Source organism: Geospiza fortis, unplaced genomic scaffold (genome assembly GCF_000277835.1).
Source record: "Geospiza fortis unplaced genomic scaffold, GeoFor_1.0 scaffold102, whole genome shotgun sequence".
NCBI lineage: Eukaryota > Metazoa > Chordata > Aves > Passeriformes > Thraupidae > Geospiza > Geospiza fortis.
This window is the reverse complement of record NW_005054373.1, coordinates 3,624,931-3,640,467: the sequence shown is the minus strand read 5'-3', so window position 1 is coordinate 3,640,467 and position 15,537 is coordinate 3,624,931. Positions and strand designations below refer to the sequence as shown.

Below are 15,537 nucleotides of genomic sequence, written 5' to 3'. Positions count from 1 at the left end.
TGAGATTGGAGAAGTGCTACTGATACAAGGGAGAAAACAGGAATCAACAGCCAGTAGCAGCACTGAACTGCTGTGGAACCACCTCATCAGCAGCTACAAGCAGTTAAACTGGCTCAAGGGTTGGGATAACTGCATCCTAAAGCTGGTGAAATTATATCTGCAAGTAAGTCTAAAATAAAATAAACCTTCCGTGGCAATGGATTTGGAACCCTCTACATCTCCCAGAGTCTCTAAAACAAAGAGAACTAAGTTTCTGTACATGTGAAACTATGCTTTGCTTTATAATACACCACCAAATACATAATGCACCTAATGCTATGCCATAGTGGATGATTACTGGAAGTAATTAACTCCAGTCTGATAAACCAAATTTGTTCTTAATAATGTAAAGGAAAATTCCAATTATGGTGTCTTCAGACAAAAGCTGCTTGATTTTCTTCCCAGAAGGTCTCTGCTTATGCAACATATGCATTGCAGAAAGAGCCCTATCTATCCTTACCAACCATATGAGAGAAAAATGCAGAAAGAGCACTACCTCACTTTACCAGCTCTTACTCCACCATATGCTAAGCTGAAAATTGATTTTAACCTAAACTTAAAAAAAAAAAAAAAGAAAAAAAGAAAAAAAGAAAAAAGTGGTTTTTTTACTCAAACTCTTCCTTCTTGTGAATCAAAGAAGTGGAATTTGACAGAATTACCAAACACCGACTAGGTATCAATAACTCCATGGTAATTTTGGGATGTAGGATTTGAATGCATCCAAGGGTAGAGAGCTGCAGGCAGCTGATCTAATAGCTCACGTTTTCAAAAACAAATACCACTTCCTCATCTTGCGTCTCTTTCCACATTTTTCAAGTATCAAACTTTAACAATGGACTTATCTAAAATGAGATTCATGAGCAGATACTGTATCATTACAGTACTCTTCAGTTTCATTACGATAAATCCTTTCTTCTGAAGGCAATGATAATGTCTTTACCGTAGAGCGTCTGGTAGATCCTCTTGTGAAATACTTGTCACCAGCTTTTGGAATTTATGGAAGAGTTCCACTTTACAGATTTTGGATCTGATATAAAAAAAAATTTAAAAATTAGGAATTCTGATGGAAAAAAAAATCATAAATTCACTCCACCTTACAGCAGAACAACCTAGCTAAACAGTTTTGATAGAAAGCACTATGTTCACTTCTCAGTGAATGTAAAAACTTATCTATCGTTTAACTTTTTCTACCCCATCCAAGCTGCCCGCATGCCTTTTCCCTTAGTTTTAAATGCTATATTGACAAAAAGCTGCATTGTCCCATTCTCCCAGCCAGCACTCACCAGTTTGCAGAACAAACACTTTAATATCACACTGTTATCTGCATGAAACTGCACTGTCATCAGTTCAGAGCTGCAGTAAGGTTTAGCCAGAAGGACTAGTCCCAGAACAGATCAAACAAGTGCACCTTTTTACAAACTGTTAAATTTTGTATTATTCTAAACAAATAAAAGAAGGAGCAGAAATATCTGGAACAATGCTAATGTTTTCACAACGGTGATGAGGACATATTCAGCAATAGCTGCTGGGCAGTTAAATACAAAGAGGCTCATCAAAAAATAAAGTGAGACAAAGTTTTAAAGACCTTTAGAAGATACTATGTACATCTGTCAGCTTTGAGCCCTTCTACTTCCCCAAAGAGATGTGCCTGAGAGCATTGTCCAAATGCTCCTTGAACTCGGACCACTGTGACCACTGCCCTGGGGAGCCTGTTCCAGCATCCAACCACCCTCTGGGTGAAGAACCTTTACCTAATATTCAGCTTAAACCTCCCCTGACAGAGCTCCAGCCATTCCTCAGGCCCCACCACCGGTCATCAGAGAGCAGAGAACAGTGCCTGCACCTCTGTGTCACCCCACAAGGAAGTTGTAGCCTGCTGTGAGGCCTGCCCTCAGTTTGCCCTTCTCCAGGCTGAACAAATCAAGTGACCTCAGCTGCTCCTTGTAGGGCTTCCCCTCCAGACCCTTCATCATCCCTGATGCCCCCCCCTTTCTTTGGACGCTTAGAGCTTCATCTTCTTATATTCCTCTGCCTGAAACTGCCTGCAGGAGGTGAGGCTGCACCAGAGCAGCGCAGAGCAGGACAGTTCCCTCCTTCATTCAGCCACCAGTGCTGAGCCTGATGCCTCCCAGGATGAGAGTGGCCCTCCTGGTTGACAGGGCACTGCTGACTCATACCCAACTTGCCATTAACCAGGACCCCTAGGTCCCCTTCCATGGCCCTGCATTCCAGCCTCTCATTTCCCAATCTGTCCATACATGCATGTCACCCTGTGCCATGTGCAGAAACTGGCATTTGTCTTTGTTAAACTTCATATGGTTGGTGATTGCCCAACCATTTTATTTGTCCAGGTCTTTCTGCAGGGCCTGTCTTCTTTCAAGGGAGTCAACAGCTTCTCCCAATTTAGTGTCACTGGCAAACTTAGTGTACCTTTGAGTCCTGCATCCAAGTCATTTATTAGGAGGCTGAAAAGCACTGGCCTTAAAACAGAGCCCTGCTGAGCCCCACTGGTGATGACAGCATGCAAAGATGCTCTAAAATTTAACATTCAATTTAACCTGTCAAAGTTTCATCTTGTAGTTTTTGGTGGTTTCGTTAATTAAGCATTAACAAAAGCACATACCAGACATTTACCTACAAATTCCTTTTAATCAGTCAGCCTTACCATCCTTGTATTTAATGTTATCTAGCATATTGAAAGGGGGAAAAAACCCTCAAAGAACACTTCCCAGCAATCACCCTGAGATTCCTTGAGAGGAAAAAGAATGTTGAAATACAAGTCCTGTTTACTATTAAGCACCACCAGTCCCAATAAGGCTGTAAATTCCTTACTTTCATTATAAAAGTTCCTTTTGTGACTGTTTATCTCAAAAGCGTAAATAGTTCACTTGTGCATTGACGTTGTTTTTAATTCTGATTTCCTAAGGAAACGAGATGTTTGTAATCACACAGTCTTGTAGGCTCTAATAACTTTTGAAAGTTTTAGTGAACTTCAAGCACATGTTGAGAAGAGGATCTTCCAACAATAATTGAATTCTTACGCTTTTGTGCTAATTGCCAGCTAGGAGATAGCTCTCAAGTTTTAGAGCTGATGCACAAATGCTGTGTTACAAATTTAATCCTACTGAGAAAAAGGAGTTAGCTGGTTTGTTTGATCTTTCACATGTCTTCTGGAATACTTACATATCGCATATTGAAAATAAATATTCTACAGTGCACATGGAGCCTGTCTTAAAAGATGCACTAAGTCACCTAGGTCACTTATGTTAGCAATACCGCAGACACCAATACTGGTCACAAACTACAAAGTTCCTGGTCCTCTTCTTTCTCCACTGAAAGTTTGGAAATACTAGGATATACCAGGATAAACTTCAGTCAAATCAGGCCTAACTTCAAGAAGCTCAGAATGTGCAACTTGCAGGCAAATTAATAAATTCTCCAAAAGAATTATCTGAGCTGTATTTACCATGCTATTCACCCCCTTGTCAGGATTGTCATTATCCTTCCAAAAAGTCTGGGAAACATGAACAATATGACCATTGATAATTTGGTAGTATAATCAGCCAACAGCTAAAACATGAACACCAATCCTTCAGAATTTCCACAGAACAATGATAATTTTGGCACCTCACTCAAAATGAAGATAACATAGAGATGGAGAAATTTATCTGCAGTTGCTTATAAGTAATTTCTCTCAACCTCAAGAAAAGTAAGTAACTATTTCTTTAAACTATGATTGTTGATAGAGGATTTCCTAAAGAGCCAAGTGACAAGCTGGCTCAACCGAGTGCCAAGATGACAGCTGGAAAGGTGACATGTTCATGTTAGGAGTGTGCCGACATCATTTCAACACCTTTTCAAACTTTAAGGCAGAAAGTCATGTTTCAAAGCTACACTTTTAATGATCATACATCATTAAAAGGATGGACATTAAATGTAAGACAGCTGGCTTGACTATTCAAGTAAAAGAAGTCTCTCTAGAAAGAGAAAATGCAATGCACACATTTCCTTCACAGTCAAAACCAGAAAGCAAAAATTCTGTTCCCTTCAACAGTAAACATCTTTTTAATAGAAACTGATTACAGTTCCTCACCACCATTATCTACAATGTTCTCAACAGGGATAAAGAAATAGGATAAACTTGTTAATTCTCATCTAACTTCCATAATTCCAACTGCCCTTTCTCCCTTACACAGCGACTCTTCCTTTTCCCCTACTCTCTACCTCCCTCCTTCTTCACCACTCTCTAGATTTCCTCCTGCTCTGACAACATCACATGAGCTGACAAAGGCATGTAAGCTAGCAAATGAAACATGTCTAGATATTACAACACTCTCACACCTGCTCTGATGGCTCCCAATCCCCTTCTTTGTTGTTCCTTGGCGGAAGCCATCTGAGGTGACATCCAGAGGCTGTTCAGGGACTGCACTCCAACTGATAGCTGTAGAAGACATTGTTATGAAGAAGGGAGGCGCTCTTGTCACAAAAGCAGAACCAAACAGTTCCTCTCATTCTATTTGTTCACGTGTTGCTTTCCAAAATAATTCAAACTAGAAAGAAGACCATGGTTTTCCAGGGCCAGAATTCCAGTATGTAACAAAATGTTTACTTTAAGAAAACAAAACCACACACACACACACACAGAGCTTTCATCTTAGTTAGATCATTTAATAATCCATGCCTCTAAATATTTAGCCTTCAGCTTTGTAAGTCTCCATTTCTGTGGGGGATTCTACTTTCCTTTGTACATCCAGTCCAGACAATGCATGAAGAAATTTCCGAGTTAGACGGCTTATTTTCACATCAGGCTGTGAAATACTGCCCTAAACTACTTGCACCAGTAACACTGTTTTTCTTAATTTATCATCTGCTACTATTTTATTGTGTACTCTAAGTAGTTTCATGTTTGATAACTGACATACACCAAATATCTGTAGACTTTACTTGAAAAACATTATTAGGTAGTAGTCATACAAAAATAATTTGTTGAAAGAGATAGCAAGTGACAACAGCCTTAAACTCTACCCCAAGTCTGAGAACTCTGTAATCTTCTCAGACTGTAAACTTCTAAATGCTGAAACTCTACATACAATACCTTACAATTTCTAAGTAATGAGCAAAGCATCAGCAGCATGTCAACAGAAACTGACATGTCAAATCCGTCCTTCCATAGCGTAACAGCAGAATCTTCAACTTCTACTACCATGAGACAGCTCCCATTTCCTAAATTCTCCCTCTTCTCTGTGCTCCTAACAGGCAAAATAGTTGTACATGCATTCCCTCCTAAGACCATCTTGTTACTCAAGATGTTCAAAGACTGCTTATGTTACTCATCCTTGTATTACGATTCAGCTGTATGCTGCCAATTGTACTTACACAGTGATTCAAGTACAACGCTGTATCACTCTAGTAAATTACAGTCCTGTGTAACATGAAATAACATTAGATACATGTGACTGGTATTAAATCCTCCACATGTGAAATATCTAAAAATCACTTGGTTAGAGGATATCAGCTTCTGACAAGCAGCTACAAAGTTACTTAAAAATTCAAACATTTTCCATTCTTTCACTTTTTCATCATTATCTCCAACTTCAAAGCACTAAACAGAAAAGATACTTACCTAAATTAACAGCTGAAATGTTCCTATCAAGCATCTTTCAATACTCTGTGTAACAGTCCTAAATTTAGAGCTTATTCTGATTTTTACTCCTTCAAGAAAAGAAACCACCTGGCATAAAAAAGTGTGCTAAGGCATCATTCATCTTTCTTGAACAGAATGACCTGAGAAGTGTACAGCAAGAAAGACATACACTGAATTTAGTCACAGCTGCTTTCAGGCCTTTTTTGGTAACTCAACTGGCACTACTTTTCAATGATGAAATTTGTTTTCTATCTCACAAAATGAAAGTATTTTCCTTCCTGGCACTTGTAAATAACTCCAATTTAATGAATGTGAATTTCATTAAGGAACCCTTTGTCTTCATTCTATTTTATCATTAGCTGTATTGTAATAGAAAACTTCCAGTTCTGATTCAGACAGAAAGTGTGATCAGAAGCAGAAGGCAGGCATGTCCAAGTTAAAGAAACTGCTTAGCCATGCACATAGAGTGGCAGTTCCTTTTCTTTTTCCCAAACGACACCATGTTGCAAAATCACATTGAGATTTAAGCATTCATTCATCACCACGGCAAGAAATTGCCATGCCTAAAATATCTATCAATACAACTTTTACACTACACTACTCTGTATTCTTTCTTCATTCACAGATTTTTGGAGCAATTACAAACATAGCTCAGCATGGCAAGTCTTTTGTTCATTACCAAAGAGAACGCAAAACTAACTGAAACAAGAAGTCTTTTGTTTTCTTCTTGTACTCAATTTTTGTTTCCCCTGGTTATTTTCTGTCTGTGTTTAATTATAAACTCTTAATCACATCAACCAAGTGTTTATTCAGCCTGAAAACTTCCTACTGGAAACTAGAGGCTGAGACAAATATTATTAACAATTAAGTCATGACCTGAAAATAATTTCTTGCTTTTTGTATTTTGCCACTAGCATACTTGCAAGGAATGATGTTCCATTCCAAACAACCAGACTCATCTCATTTCTATTTGGACTTTTGCACACAGTTACGCAACTAGCCCAAATTAACTCACCTGCACCACAAGGAACAAGTTTTGTTTTGCTGTTACTTTGAACTTCCTGAATTGCCTGTCGGCTATGTTCAAACTGAAGATCTGATTGCAGCAGCTTAACCTCCTGAGTGAGAAAACCATCCGGTAAAGATGAGATGTGCTGACACCTACAGGAAACACAGAAATTTTCAGTAGGCTCTTCCCAAACAAGACCATTTTGCACCATTTCCCTTCATTATCTAAAATACATTTCTTTTACATTAAAACTGAATCGAACATGAGTTATATAGGTGAGACAATGAGTTTTGGAGGCATTTTTCCCTTCAGAAAAATATTTATTAAATAAAACCCTAAAGTCACATTAGTTTATTAGGACCTTGTCCACCCTAAAAAAAATATAAATTGACTTTTAAAAAGGTCTATTTAAAAGCTATTATAATCAATTAAGACAAATGCAGGACAAAACCTGCAATATACTTCTGCAATCACAAAGAAAAATAAAAATCATAAGGTATTTACATAGTCAACTGCATTACATCGGGAGTTATTTTATGAGGCTAAAGGTTTATAATCAATGCCTAAAAACACACAAAGTACACCTAGAGTTCCATGTATAATCTCATCTTTGTTACCTTAAATTATGGTTTCATACTGAATGACATTAGGATCATAAAAGGAAAAAACAGCATGTGTTTAATCACTACAATATTTACACAGAGCAGGAATTATGACTGAGATTCATACTGTCAGACTCAATAGTCTGAAAAAGTGCCTGACTGCACTAGGACTAACAAGGCTAGGCAAATTCTTGTTACGTGTCACAGAATGAGGAAAGGATTATTCAGAAAGCTCCACCGGGTATGTCACTAGAGTTTATCCATTAACAGACTTATGACCACTTTTATCATCATTCTAGAAGGATGAAGGGGTATAGAGAAAAGGAGTTACTAAACAAAGCCAAACCTTTCATATTAACTGGTCTAGTAACTACCACTTAAAAAGAATGGTTCAGCTCCCTGTTTTTTTCCTTGCTCTCCTTTCCCTTCACTTTGCCCAAATCCATTTACCATTCTCTACTGCTCTACTCTACTGATTTAGCCTCCCAAGTAAGAAAAATATTCACTTCCTATCCTTGTTGCTGGGATAGTTTTCATCAACTGAAGAATCTGAGCAGAAAGAAGGCCAGTGTACAACAGATAACCTTCCTCATTTTGCAGCAGTTCAGTTCATCTCTCATACAGATTTCCCTGAGGTGACAGTTATGTTATGAGAGCTCCACTACTCACAGCAAGAAAAAGATCAGGTCTTGGATGTAACTGAGATTAAAGAAGCAGACAAATTTTTACAACCATGAAAACGCATATATGCTTTGCCTCTCCAGTGTAACACAACTGTCTTCTTCCAGCTGACCAGTACAATCCGTCACATACTATGTGTCCTGAAGCACTGTAGTAAACCAGAGAACAGCTGAGGTGGGAGGGGACTTCTTGTACGTCATCTAGTCCAACCACCATTCTCCAGATGGGCAACCTACAGACAACTGCTCAGGACAGTGTCCAGATAATTTCTGAGTAACTCAAAGACAGGAGACTCCACAACTTCTCAGGGCAACCTCTGCCACTGCTCCATCACCCTCAAAGTAAACAAGTGCTTCCTGACATTCCAAGGGAACTTCCCACGCTTCAGTTTGTGCCCATTACCTTTGTCCTATCACCAACACCACTGCAAACAGCCTGGGTCCATTTTCCCTGCCACCTCCCTTCACGTACGTATACAAAGTGATAGGATGCCCACAAGCCTTCTCTTCTCCAGGCTGAGTAGTCCCAGCTTTTCTCATATGAGAGATGCTAAAAATCCATTATGCATCTTCGAGGCCCTCTGCTGGCCCCTCTCCAGTATGTCCACATCCCTCTTGTACTGAGAGGCCCAGAACTAGACACAGCCCTTCAAATGTGGTCTCACCACATCTGAAGGGGAAGGATCATCTCCCTGGACCCACTGCGATATTCTGCCTAAAGTGGCCCGAGACACCATTAGCCTTCTTTGTTGCTAATGAGCACACTACTGGCTCATTTTCAACTTCACGTCTAGCAGGAACCCCTAGTCCTTTTCTGTGAAGCTGCTTTCCAACCGGGCAGCCCCCAGCATGTATTGGTGCATGGGACTGTTTCTTTCCCAGGTGCAGGTTTTTACTTCCCCTTGCTGAACTTCATGAAGTTCCCACTTTTCTCCAGCCTGCTGAGGTTGCTGTGGATGGCAGCACAATGCCCTGGTTGATCAGCCACTCCTCAGTCTTGAGTCTTCAGCAAACTGTCTGGGCACACAGCCTGCACCATCATCCAGATGACTGATTAATGAAGATACTCAGTAAGTTTGGACCTAGTATTGATCTCTGGGGTACGTGGCTACTTACACCTTTAACTACACTTAGCCTAATGATCGCTACCTTCTGGGCCCAGTCATTCAGATGGTTTTCAATCCACATCTGCTCATCCAGTTCACACTTTACCAGATCTTCTATCAGGATTTTACAGGACACATTATCGAAAGCTTGCTGAAGTTCTAATATTTGTATGACACACGTTGCCTTCCAAAGCTACCTGTCTCCATATGCACCATCTGAGGAGAGCACTTACCTTTCAATAACTGCTCTCCGCATAGCTTCTTGGCTATATGGACACTTTCCCACTATAACTGCTGACAGATACACTGGATACTGCAGAAAATGCATCAGAAGAGCTCCTTGACACCCTAACACATTCCAGCGAGCCAGTTTATCACTGCAGGACATAGAGCACGTTCTGTCTCCTCGACCTGGCTTCACTCGTAATAATCCCACACAGTGGTACCCCAGCCCAGGTATTCGGGCATCATTCAGCTCTCCAGGTACACATTTTGCTCCAGTTCTATGAACATCTACTACCTTTGGTCTCACTAAGCCACTCTCCTTATTAGCTCTCTGCTTCTCTGCAGAACATTCACAGCTCTTCTGATTTGTGTTGTCTTCTCGTTTCACAGATTCATGATGAACAGCCAGGTCCTCAGTGGAAAAACAACCACCATCATCAGTTTTCATTCTCTTGATTATACAATTCCTTGCCATCTTCTCTGATTTTCTTTTATCTTCTGGACATAAGTGATTATGGTCATTTCTACATTCTGCTGATTGTCCAGCTGCATGACCTTCAGTCACTGGCTTAGGAAGCTGGTTCTCTGGTTCACTGATTGGAAAAATAGAAGCATCTCCACCTGGAACAAAAGAAATAGCATGAAAGTGGCCAAAAACCCATCTTGTGATGGGAACACATCATATCACTAATACTACAACTACTAGTAGCTTTCACAGATCTGCACTCCAGAAAACTTAACTATGAGAACACATTTTTGAAACAACATTGTCCTGTGCCAAGCTGAATCAAATCCCACTGAAATTTGAGCCAATATATGCTTCATTTCAAGTTCTGCTTTCTATGTAAGAGATAACGAAGAAAGCAAAATTTACAACCTATAAAGTAAAAGGTAACAAAGGCATTTGACAGATTACAAGAAGTGCTGAAGACTCACAGGAAAACCAGCCTGATCTAACCAAGCAATATGAACCTCGAAAGATTAATGAAAGAATAATCCGTCAAGTAAGGGTGAAAACTTTGATCTGTATCACTGAAACAAGCTCGGAACCAAAATTCTGAAACTCAGTTCAAAGCTAAGCAAACCTGACAGGCCTGCTGATTTATGTGAGAAATTTCTCACAATGTGAGGAAAAAAAGGCAATGAAATTATTCTCACTAATAAATTTGGAGATGTAATTTCTGTTCTCAAATGCACTAATGAAGAAAAACAATATTGCATATTCTAGCAATGCACTCAAGATCATGAAAAAGTATGAGCAACTAATTCACTCCAAAGTACTGATGAGGCATATTTTTGAGAGTCCTTTGCTCTGTAACAGACTAGCAGTTGAGGAACACACCAGTGAGAGAGCATGGTAACATCAAGATGCCTGGTATGTTGGTAGACCATGAGGCTGCATTCCTTCATTCTGTCAACAGATCTTCATCTTTGTGGTGCTGTTTTTTTTAAACACACAAAGAATGTTTTCCATGACAGAAGTTTCATTACATTCCCAAAGAAGTTTTGTGTTGGGGAGCTAGTGATGATTCATGAATGGGGCATTTTTTCCTGTTTTTCAGGAGCGTGGTTTTGGTTTGTTGGGGGGTTTTGTATGAGTCAGTGTTGGCTCTTCTCCCTTGTTTTTCTTTTTGCTTGGTTTTGGGCTTTTTCTTTGCTTGTTGGTTTGGGGTTTTTTTGGTGTTCGTTTGAGTTTTTTTTTCTTTGTTTGCTTCATGGGGTTGGGGGTGGTTGTTGACTGGGTGTGGGGTATCTTTTGTTTGGTTGTTTTTAGGGATGGCGGTAAATGCCAGTAGCTTTTATTAAAATTTTAATCCAAGGAGATAATGCTTGAAGCAAAGCAACTAGGCAATATGGCAGGACCTCTGACAAGTATATTATTTTCTGGAAAGAAAAATAATAGCTACTGTTTAAAGTGAAACATTCCACTATATAATGAACAGTACATCAGACTTACTGAGTTCTCCTGAATCGCATCCAGTGAGATAAAATGCCAAATCTATCTGTGGAGTCAAATACATCTTGGGGCATGTATCAGTAAACATGAATTACTGCCTCACTCTCAATCCAGAGCAAAGAGAGACAAAAGAAAGACATAGGGCAGAAAAGATTCTACAAGAGAGACCAATGTACTTGGCTCACTCCAGCATACTCACATGGGGTATGGCTGGAGAAGAAAATAAAGATAATATTTGGTTTGAGTTTCCATTTCCCAGTTTCAGTTCCTGGACTAAAAATGCATTGCTGATGGGAAGCTGCAAGCCACAACTGATGGAGAAGATACCTGTTAGGCAGAAAGTTTTCATGAGACATTGACTTCCTTTTTGATGCATGAGAAAAAAACAAACCTTAAATGCCCTCTAGAGTCTGTTCTTTCCTGATGGGAGTCTATCAGGAGCCAATCAGTTACACTTCTACAGAGAGATGGCATCCAACATAATAAATGTAAACTCATCATTGGAACTTTTAATTACAGACCTCAAAGAATTGAGTTCAGTGGAGTTAACGTTAACCATCTCGAACTGTATAGATAAGGTACTCTCCTCCCACTATGTGTGTTTTTATCAACTCTGCAATTCATCTTATTCTACGAGACTCAGTTTGGTGAAATGTACTCATTTCTGCAGAATTACTGTTCCCCTGGCTCAGTTCTCTGAACCAGTTTATCCCATGTAAACAAGAGGACTGCCATGTGGGAAAGAGCAAAAACTCTGTCCTTGAATAATAGTCATCAGATCTGCATTGATGTCACATGAAATCAGATCCTAATTCTTCATACAGAGGCTCCAGAAGAACAAGGAAGAAGCTTCTGTGAAAAGGCCTTAACACTATCTAGAAGTATAAAAATTGGGCGAAAATCCTGCTGACAACAGGAAAAAGTGTGCTGCCCACACAGAAGTAATGCAGTCTTTCACTACATTCTCATATGTGAAACTACAAACTTTGGCTACTTCAGCAATAGGTCAAAACAATTTTTATCACAACAACCTCAGGCGGCACTGAGTAACAGCACTGTTACAGCATTGAGTAAAACTTCATTCATGCCTCACCTCTGGAAGCTCCTCTTGGCCACAATTTCAGCATGGCTGTCATTCAGAATGTCTCCTAAACCAAAAACCCAAATGCAAATACTAAATCATTGCTAAAAAAAAGACAAAACAAATAGAATTCAACATAGGACAGTTCTCCATATTTATTAATATCTGAAGGTTTCCCATTGGTTTTAGAGTATTGCAAGATATTTAAACTTGCAATCATGACAAAAGGAGGTCAACAGCCTACGCAAATGAAGGATAAAATACTCAGCCTGCAGCAAGTCAGCGAGTTTTTTGAATACCAAATTTTAACTTCGGATATTTGAGTTGAATAAACACCACCATCCTTCAAAATCTTCCTGACTTTTGTTTTCAAGGGTAAATCCTGATATTCTCAAAACACATTCCACCAGAAAATTTCAAGTGCTTGTTAAGCTTTTGGCTGAAGATTCTTTTTGAACTATGTCCTACAATTTAAACTATTTTCCCTGCAAATAATTCTGATACTTACTAAGTATGCACATCTCATCTTCAGCTTTCCTGAACAGTATCTGCCTGTTATGCCATGTAAAGGAACAGGAGCTGTAGATCATCTTTTATTTCTGGCATAAAAGGCCAAGCGACAGAAATCCTCCTTAACACCTTTAAAAGCTTACAAGTGATCTAACAGATAACCATTAACATGACCTACCACCAAGTTTAAAATGTAATCATAAGAGGAGAGTATTTTCTAAATTTGAGATCACTGAAGAGAAACAATGGCAAAACAAACTAGTGTTACTTTTTCCTAGTCAATTTTCTACGTAGACCCTTAATATCTAGATTGTAAATGATACAACAGTTTGATCATAATTTTCCTAAACCAGTCAGAAAAATGTCTATATCAAAACTCTTCTGAGATGGCCAAATCACAAGAAATATGCAAAAAGTTTAAGATACAAAATCTAGTTTCATCTTTTTTGCTCCACTAATTAATTTCAAAATGAAGGACACTATAGAGAACATGAAGTAGCTTAAGCCAGATACAGGCAAAACCCTTTCTCATATCTCAGTCTAGTCCTCCTCTGAAGTCTAAAGAGGGTAGAAAGCCCTGTACCTTCACATGCATGAACACTTTGCACCCTTAGCCACTTTTCAGCATTCATCATTACTACAGCTTCTCCCCTGTCCTAGCGGAGGAGACAGATACAGCATGAATTAAAAAATGGACACAGAGAGCAAGGAAAGTCTCCTACAATACACAGTAAGAAACGGTAGTTGTGAGAAGCTGTGTATGTATCACATACATTTACTGTACAACACTTAAAACTATCCAGCAGTAATATGCAGTCAGAAAGAAAAACCCTATTAGCACCTTCCTGCTGGTTAGTACCAGCAGTGGTAACCTCTTGCATCAGACCCCAACAAAATTACACTGCAACAGGTAACTAAAGCACTATTATTTGGCTTATGTTTTGTTTTGCTTTTCATTATGAAATCTTTGAGTATAGAGACTCAGGGCCTAAACCACAAATTTCCAAATAGAAAAAGTTCATTCACCTTTGAGGCAGCAAGTGCAGCAAACCTTCCTGGCAGCCATTGTGGCTGCCTAAGCTGCTCTCTCATTGATGAAGGAAGGTTGCCTTAATACTTCTGGCTTCAATCCAGAACAAGTCTAAGCAGTACGCCTTGGACATCTTCATTGATTCTATGACACCAGCAAGAAAGAAGGTAGCATAGGTAGTCTGCTCTTGAATTTAATATCATACTTACCAGTTTTTCGCATTTTGTTTTGGCCAATACATTTTGTTCCAGTTCCCATAGCAACAACTTCCTTAGTTACTGAAAGAGAAACAACATTAACTGAAAAAAACAACATTAACTGAAAAAACTATCACCTCCAACTATTGTCAGAAGCATTGCTCTCATACAGTCACTCTAGTAAGACAACACACAGAACACTGAGTAGAAGGGAATGTACAGAGAGGCAGATCATGCAAGCTTACAGAAAGCAAACAGATCGACAACTGAACACAGAGGCATTAGTGCTAGGAAAAGTCTAGGACTGCATAGGAGGAATGCTAAGACAGGCTTGATATGCTAGACAGCACACAGCAGACACTGCCATAGCATTCCTAGGCACATAAAAAATAAGAAATATGGGATACAATCTGCCTAACAACACTGAAGTGCCACTAAGGGAAAAGAAGATGATGACAAACTAACACAAACACAGGATGTAGTAACCTGTTACAGGAGAGCAAACCTTTCTTGTATTCTATCAAATTAAACATGTTTTTTCAAGAGTTTGTGTTAGCAATTCAGGCCCTGCCTAGACTTTCACCACATACTGAACAGCCAAATGAAGGCTTTCATTGTCTTGTTTATGGTCTGGGAAGAACAGCATTTCATAAAACCACCTCTTTCCAGACAGAAGTTGTGAATCACAACAATCACAGAGTAAAGAATTTGGGTGGAGACCGATGGAACAGGAAGGGATGTATGTTTTTTTAAAGGCATCTTAAAAAAAAGAAATATAAAGAAAGCATGAAGAACTTTCTCTGCCCCTCCCTTCTCTCCCACCCCTATCTCCAAAATTCATTCTTACCCTGCAAGTTTCCTGGACTATCAAAAGCCTCTGTTTGGACTGCAGATTCCACTTTGACAACAGCTGCCAGGGAAGTCCATTCCCTGTTTGGATCTGGTTTCCCCTGCTTAGGAAGTCTGGTCCTGTAATGCAGGTAACATAACCCAGCGATTTCATCAGCTGACCACATGGCTCTTGATTCGAGTGTGCAGGCTCTACACAGAATTGGATTCCATCACAACACTTGAATAACAACCCCCATGTCTTCAAACGCTATCAACCTTGTTCCGCATGACACTTTCCTGCGCCACATTTCAACAACAAAGACCTAACTGCATCATCCCTGTCAGGACTACCTATAGGAAACAAGTTCTTCCAAATCGCAACAAATAAAAAGCAACGCTAGAACCCTTACGTGCAACAGCAGGTGGGTCTGCTGGGTTCCCAAAGCTCGTACTATGCAGCAATCAACCACACGCATCACGCCGCCACTCCGGTGAGGTCTCTGCAGCACACCTGAGGCGCCTGGCACCACCAGCCTCCTTCCGAGGCCTCCCCCTTGCCGAAAGACCCGAGGCAGCCCACGCTCCGAGGGCGCTGCCTCCGCGCTCGGGCGCACCTCCCGCCACCC

The 15,537-nt window shown here is 39.8% G+C and overlaps 1 protein-coding gene across 1 annotated transcript in view; it reads right to left on the bottom strand.

The window, feature by feature from the left end:
* The window catches only part of ADAT1 (adenosine deaminase tRNA specific 1), a 24,519-nt gene extending 9,056 nt beyond the window's left edge, over positions 1–15,463 (bottom strand). The window contains exons 1-9 of the mRNA XM_005424790.3: positions 15,322–15,463; positions 14,928–15,121; positions 14,093–14,161; positions 12,356–12,410; positions 11,462–11,589; positions 9,314–9,926; positions 6,699–6,844; positions 4,381–4,480; positions 980–1,066 (exon numbers count right to left, since the gene is read on the bottom strand). Coding sequence (XP_005424847.1) covers positions 980–1,066; positions 4,381–4,480; positions 6,699–6,844; positions 9,314–9,926; positions 11,462–11,589; positions 12,356–12,410; positions 14,093–14,161; positions 14,928–15,096 — 1,367 coding nt within the window. The 5' untranslated portion in view covers positions 15,097–15,121; positions 15,322–15,463. The remainder of the gene's footprint in view (positions 1–979; positions 1,067–4,380; positions 4,481–6,698; positions 6,845–9,313; positions 9,927–11,461; positions 11,590–12,355; positions 12,411–14,092; positions 14,162–14,927; positions 15,122–15,321) is intronic.
* Positions 15,464–15,537: the final 74 nt, after the last annotated feature.